We start from the raw sequence: 7,555 nt of genomic DNA, 5'->3' as shown, positions 1-7,555 counted from the left end.
ATAAGGTCAAAAAAGGGATTCCTACATACTATAAAATTCAGCATATAAAAACTACATTCAAAACAGATTGTCTGAAAACTGCTTTTATTGCCATACGATACATAGAATAAAGAAAGCAAAATTCACACAAAATATATAAATAAAAGTAAAATGCAAGCAAAAGAAAAGGTATAAAATTCATTGTATTATATCCATTACTTCAAATCAGCCTTTGGTTACAGCACATGTACATGTTAATAAAAATGAAAACACGTTATGTAAAGCCGGCTCTGTTTTAGAAGAAATTACATGTAAAAACTCTTAACATAAAAAATATATATATATTCAACACACATCAAAACTTTGGAAAAGTGTCAAGAGGGAATCTCGCTCTCAGACCAATTCATGCACCTTTATGAGCAACATGTTACCCTTCCATCATAGCTAAATGAGCCCTTGTTAATTTGATCATCAAGCCTTTTCCTGACATTGCATAGACACTCCTTCAGAAATCCAGCTGCTGACCTATGTGTTCTACCAGGGCTGAAACATCTTGAAATTTTTAAACAAAAGAAAAGAAATGGGTCAGTAAAGTAAAATTTCACAAATGTGTTTCAGTTGTTTGAATAATGTCAAGTTGTCTGTAATCCTGGAGCGGTGAGCTTGAACACTGTGCTTGACATTTGTTCAGAGAGGACAAAACAACAATGAAGCAGACCAGTGGTTGTGAATGTTTGCAATTAATTGTTACGAGATGGACTATGTCAAGATCAAGTATCATGTTTCACACACTTTATACTGTCACAAGGTTGTACAAACCTTTTTGCCAACTTCTCCATAGATTTACAACAAATGTTATTATTTATGCATCTATAATGTGCATATGACTGAAGAAGTCACTTGGATGAGTGAGGAAACGTTTCTCCCACTGAAAACGCTACGTCCAGATGAATAGAAACAACCTTTCGGGATTTACTTACCTGGATGATTGAGCATGCATCGAGATATATAATGTGCATTCATTTGTTAAAGATGTACAGTATGTTGCCTATGTTGCTGTCGCCATCACAATCTAGCTAAGCAAGGGGATGTGCGTGCCCTTTGCGTGGTCTAGTGAACGAGGGGGAAAAAGGGGTCAAAGTATTAGTGCTATCTATCTTTTTTTAAATCTAAATTGGACGAATAATATTTGCCTTTAAAGTTTAAAATGAAAATATGCTGTTATTACCATAGATAGTTTAGGGTAAATTAAATAATTAAATGAAATAGTTTAGATAGACTGGGTTCCTTTTTCTTTTCTTTTGACCTTTTTTCAACAAATGCAACACCGAGTCTAATGCTTTCTTTGTTCTAGATATAGTGGTCTCTAAATTGTTTGTAAAACAGAGCAACTTCAACCTCATTTCAAATAATATATTTAAAAGATGATATCAAGCATTTTTAAGTAGAAATAACTATAGCTTTCTCCATCACAAGCTAGCTGGTGTTATCTGTACAAAGGCCTCCAATGAGTAGGTAAAGATCTAGAATAAATCAGTAAATTGTAATTATTAAAAAAAAAACAAACCTATGATTTTCAGACTGTTAGAATTCACTTTTTATTTACTGTTTTTTATTTCATAGTAGTGGTCCAGTGAAGTCTGATCTGGTCACAGTCTAGTTGAAAATGCCAGTTTGTGAAGAATGATGTGGCTTTTTCTGAGGCTTATCTTCAACCCAAGCAATTGGGTAATATTTTGACCCAATATCTCATCAAAGCTACCCAACCTAATTATTCAAGCCAGGGAGGCCATTAAAGAACCCAGCACATTGTCAACCCAACTCCTAAATCACAATTTTTGAACCCATTTTTGGTCAAACTAACCCAACTTATTAACCTAAGGCTTTTACCCAGAAGTCGAGCTATGAAATTAACCCAGCATTTTTTAGTGTGTATGGGTATAGAATTCAGCAAACCATGTTTAGGTTTAAAACTTTAAATAACACATTGCTAAGTGTTAAAAGTAGGTCATGAGGAGCTGGACTCAAAACTAACACATTTTCTGTTCAACCAACGCAGTATAAACCATGAAGGCGTGTCGGCACCTGCAGGCAAAACATAAAAATCCACAGAGGTTGCGCAGTATCGCACAGAAGAAAGTGAGCTGCAGACTGAAGCACGGTGGTGATGAACATTTGGTAAGTTTCAAACAATTTCATTGAAGAGAAATTGTTTCATGAAATATTTACAGAATTACATAATTTATTTTGTTAGAATATTATTTTAATTAAAGTTTTAATTGTAGCTATTAGCTAAGTTTCAGCAAGGCAATCTTAACATTTCATCTTTGGAAAGTTAAAGATGATAAAAAAAAAACAGGAATAGTTTAAGTACAAAATGAATGTTATTTTAGGAATGATTAAAAAAAAAAGTGGTGGAATTTTCATTCATTTCATTAGATTTCATTCTTGGCCATGATGTGTGTAAAGAATAAAATAAACAACAGTGAGGGAAAAATCAAAAGAAATAATGTTGATGATAAACATGATGTATAGCTAATTTGCTTTGTATTAAAACATTATGACATTGATTTTAAATGCAAGGGTCAAACTGAACATATCTGAAAAACACTTGGATTGTCAGTACCCTTACAAAAAAAACAGATTTACTTATTTATGTATACATATGTACCCAGATGATGATGTGAGGATCTATAAACATAATTATGTTGAGAGAGATCGTGGTCAGATTGGAAAACTGGCCTGACAGGAATGAACGAGAAAAAAAAAGTTAACTCAACAACATGACAGCTGGGTAGATTTACTGTTTCTCCTTCTCAGTTCTCCTTCAGTTCTTTTTCACATATCTGCTTTATATGTTTATATAAGCAGCTGTCCACTGAGACTTTTTTCTGTGTGGCTTTTACACAGTACATTGGGTAAAAAGTATTCTGCCTCCACCTTAGACCTTTATCGTATTAGTTGAGTAATATTAAAGATGAAGATAAATCTGATGTAATCATCAGATTACACATGCTTGCACACAACCACAGAGCGACATAGCTCTTTTAAAACTTTACAGTAGCCTTTGCATCAACCTTGAAGGAGCCTTTTTTAGTTTGCTCTTTAAGTGCATTTTGCTGCGGGTAAATATATCCTGCTATGGAGGGTGGAGGCTCATGTCGTGTTAAGAGCTTGATTAGCAACCACCAGCATGTTTTTAGCTAAAACTAAGCACAGGGAGAGCAAGTATTTTCATTAATGGAGGCTGACTTGTGTTTAATTCCCAAAACAAACTGTTTTATTTTGGCAAAACAAAGCAGCTCCCAGCTGTCAGTGCATTTAGCCTTAAATAGTCACTGAGCCTTGTGGAGTGTTTCATGAAAGCTCCAGTGATAATAAAAGGCGTATGCCCCTATATACGCCCTCATCCACTAACCAACAACAAGTTTTAGTTGTGTTTGAAGACCTGTCACCACTTGTCCTATGCTGCTGTAAACACTGAAAGTACCTCATCTATCACTTTGGACACGTCCACACTTTAATGCTATTCTTGAAAATATCCAATACATGGTGAGCTGAAGTTTTTTATTCTTACATTTGTTCATTTGTGTGTATGTTTGGTGGTGATGTTATAGGTTTGAAGGTAGTGTGTGTGTGTGTGTGTGTGTGGGGGGGTGTGGGGTTCTTTTTGTCTTTGTTCTTGTGGTGACCTCTTCTGGTTAATATGCATTGAAAACCTAGAAAGATCACAGGTGTGCTCATTAATGGGTTTCCTTTTAGCAAAATTGCCACTGAGAGAGAAATGTGATGGACAAAATCTGCTGATCATTTTTGATGTGACTCCCCCACCTCATGTGAAGTTCTTATCCTCTGAGTCATTTTCACACCAAACCACCTACATAGGAAAGAGCGACATTTTGTAATATTAGCTGCCAATAAGCCTTCACCTTTAATTAAAATACAGCTGGAAAACTATTCATTTCTAAGCGACAGAGAATTTTTTTTTTCTTCATTTTTCGGTCTAAATATTACATATCCAGAAAATCTATTATGTTCAACAATACAACTTATCTGCAGAAACTCATCCAGAAAGAATGAAGGATTTGAGTCATCTTCCATTGGTGTTAAAAAAAAGAACAGATATACTTCCGGGAAGGACGATGTATTTACTGTCTGTTTATTATATTTCCAAAGTATGCTCAGTATTAAAGCCCTTAACAACTTACCTTATGCACTGCAGTCAGGTGTTCAGCAAAAGAGAATATTATAAAATTTCCATTCTAAAAAATTAATGCTCATTGTTTTAAGTAAACTTTCCATTGTTATTAAATGTGTAGCTGTCAATAGTGTGAATGATTGTTTCAAAGTGAAAATAAAGAGTGACTAATGGCGATTTATTAAAATAAAACAGAAAAGAAAAGAAACACACATCAAGGTCACATCCTAATGGTTTTTCTTTCTTTTTTTTTTCAAATAAAATTTGATGCTGTTGTGTTGACAAAATATTAAACTCCATTCACGGTAGCTTATCCAAAACAGAGTGACTTTGTGACTCATATGTTTTTCAATCTGTCACCCTGAAAATTTCACATGTGACTGGATGAATGAAGGTGGGGGTGTTAGTCAGCAGCATTAGTGGGGGTCCAGGCAACTGTGCTTCCTGAGCTAAACACCTATCTTAGGCTTCTATAACTATATATGAAATTAAGTCTGGTTTAGCAATAAAAAAGTTGAACACCACCACTGCTGATTTGTTACTCCAACTAAAATGCAAATCAGTTATTTGGTTAACATAAGTGTAGTGCTTCTGGATCAGTCAAATAACCCTGGCTAATGAGGACACTGACTTTCGACCGGATGAGTCTATATAGGGCAGGTTTTGGAAGTAATCATCATATCTCTTTAACACTGAAAGACGCCACTCAAAAGTTTTTCAACCCTTAAGTCACACGTATATGAAATCAAGCATCTAACCATAGAGTCTGCCTTTAAAAGCATTTGTGAAACAATGGTTTGTTCTAAAGAGCTTCTGTAATAAGATCCCATCGTTGCAACAATTCAGTTGGTGAAATTTCTTATCTCCTACAAATTCCACTCAAACTGTTCTACATGGCATATGTTTCCATTGCATAGCAGCTCTTGCTGGTGTAGTATTTGGTAGGCTCAGTATGTTTCTTGATTGTAGTTTAAAAGCATGATGTATGGGAATTCTAAAAAATTTAAATAAATAGAAACATGATAAACTTCAGTGAGCTTTCTTTTTTTAGAGGATACTATCATGTTTTTTCCAATCAGGATCATAAACCAGATCAGATATTGTCATGAGTGATGTCTTGAGTCAGACTGTAGATTTTCTTTCTTGCTCTGTCTCCTCTCACAGGGAGAAGATGATCTGCAGGATCCTGCTACTCATCATCCTCACCTCATGTGTCTCTGGTTAGTTTACAGCTTCACTTTATGAACTCCAAATAAAGCTCAACAACAGATTTGTTCCAGTTCTCAGTGTGTCTGCTCCTCTCTTTCCCTCTCTGTCTCCTCAACAGGATCATTTGTAGTCAATGTGACACAGACCTGCTATCAGGCAGAGGAGAACCACAACATCACACTGGAGTGGACGTTCACCACCAAACCTGACAGATCCACCAAAACTCTCAACGTCCTCTGTGAACTGATAACTGAGCGTACAGATTCAGTCCTGTATCGTGTTCAAGAAGGTGTTGAGGTGTCAGAGTCTCAGGATGAAAAGTTTTCAGGACGAGTTGAGAGTGACAAAGACGCCCTCAGAGAAGGACGAATCAGACTTCAACTGTTTAGACTCAGGACTGATGACTCGGGTCTGTACCTGTGTGAACTGAACACAGATTATGGCTTTGGCTCAGCCAGATGTAGACTCAGCATCAGTGGTAAGTTTTTTAGTGGAATGAGTATCAAATTTGACCTGAACCTTGGGATAATTTACTTTGGTTGATATGCAGACTAACTATTCACATTAAAGAAATGCATCTTGTGTCCTTTTTGTTAGCTTCGGATGACCCCAAACGTCCAAGTCCAACAGTGAATACACAACCAGAGAGTCGAGGATGGCTCAACCTGTATCCTTTACTTATACTGCCAGCAGCAGCTTTATTGATCAAACTCTGTTATAAAATCATAAAACGAAAACATAACCTAAATCTAAACAGTCACCGCCTAGGCAGCGAATGCAGTGAAGCAGTAGTCAACTTGAATAATTCAGATGCCACTCACCTTGCTGCTTCATTAGAAGCCACGTCCATCATCTTCTGAGTGTGGACATGACTTCCCTGAACTCCAAAGATTGTCATGTTAACAGCTGGGTCTGCAGTGGAAGATTTGTGGGAGCATCAACCTCAGTGAGAGCTGAGAAACACTGTCTGCAGTCTGCAGCCATCATCAAAAACACTGATGGAAACATTCAAAGCTCTTGTCACGTATAGCATTAATAATATTTCCTTCCTCTTTTGGTTCTAACATTTGTTTTTGTCAGATATGGTATGAGGAATCTTTAATTTTTGTCCATTAGCATGCAGAGTGATTGAAATCACTTGTTGTTCTCCCATCAGCTGTTATAAATTATTACTGGTTAAAATGTGCCTGAACTCAAGTTGTTAAAAGAATTCTAAGTGTTACAGTGAACTCCTAATAATTTGACTATGGATCACCATAGGTAGAATTTACTTTTTCTAAAGTTAATGTTTATGTGTATATATTGTAAACAAGTCCTTATTTATATGAAAGAAGTTATGATTCTTCTGTATATGTGTGTGTCCAAATCATTTTATCAAAGGGTCAGAAGATCTTAAAGAGGTCTATAATACCAAGTGTAATCTAACATGTTTGGTACTATTACTTTACAAGGTGTATTACAAGAAGGACAGGAGTTTGATAATTATTTAAAATATCTAAAACACTGAATGTGTACATATAAAGCAACAAAGTTGTTTACGCCAACTCTTAATCGTAACATTATTCTACTTAAAGAATATTTAGTTGGCGTTGAAATGACTTTTTCTCTCTCAGCACTGAAAATCTAACACTTGATTCTGCTGAGTTTTTCTGCTATCAGCTTCTGTCTCTGCTTTCATAAAATAAAATGATCGATCTTTTTGATCAACAACACAAACAATGGTGGTGACACTTTCTGTCGAAAAACACTGCGGCATGATGGGAACAGCTGCAGTTGTTTACATAAATCAGGGGTGTTGAACTCCAGGTTTTGAGGGCCGGTGTCCTGCAGGTTTTAGATCTCACCCTGGGTCAACACACCTGAATCACATGATTAGTTCATTACCAGGCCTCTGGAGAACCACTTTAACTGGTTTTGAACTGGTTCTAACTGGTTATAGTTGTTGTCAACCAGCCAGTTGTGGCAGATGACTGCCCCTCCCTGAGCCTGGTTCTGCAGAAGGTTTCTCCCACTTTAAAGTAGTGATGGGCAGATGAAGCTTCATGAAGCACTGAAGCTTTTCATCCAATTGGTTCACCCCAGCGCAAAGCTTCTTGAAGCTTCATTTGCTCTAGTAGGACACCTACTGGACGTAAAAATATTAGTTGGCATGAATTTGAAGAGTGTGGC

At 36.3% G+C, this 7,555-nt stretch overlaps 1 protein-coding gene across 2 annotated transcripts; it reads left to right on the top strand.

The window, feature by feature from the left end:
- Positions 1–2,112: 2,112 nt before the first annotated feature.
- Positions 2,113–6,965, top strand: LOC102197630 (uncharacterized). 2 transcript variants are annotated; one of them, XM_013914861.1, is made up of 5 exons: positions 2,113–2,157; positions 5,342–5,397; positions 5,505–5,864; positions 5,984–6,053; positions 6,144–6,964. In XM_013914861.1, the coding sequence occupies exons 1-5, from the start codon at positions 2,147–2,149 to the stop codon at positions 6,244–6,246; spliced, it is 600 nt and encodes a 199-aa protein (XP_013770315.1). In that variant the 5' UTR covers positions 2,113–2,146; the 3' UTR covers positions 6,247–6,964. The 2 variants fall into 2 exon arrangements, with proteins under 2 accessions (XP_013770315.1, XP_005748899.2); XM_005748842.2 differs by having other exon boundaries at positions 5,984–6,965.
- Positions 6,966–7,555: the final 590 nt, after the last annotated feature.

Source organism: Pundamilia nyererei, unplaced genomic scaffold (genome assembly GCF_000239375.1).
Source record: "Pundamilia nyererei isolate P.nyererei 1_Seehausen unplaced genomic scaffold, PunNye1.0 scaffold00231, whole genome shotgun sequence".
Lineage (NCBI taxonomy): Eukaryota > Metazoa > Chordata > Actinopteri > Cichliformes > Cichlidae > Pundamilia > Pundamilia nyererei.
This window is presented reverse-complemented; position numbering and strand designations above follow the sequence as displayed.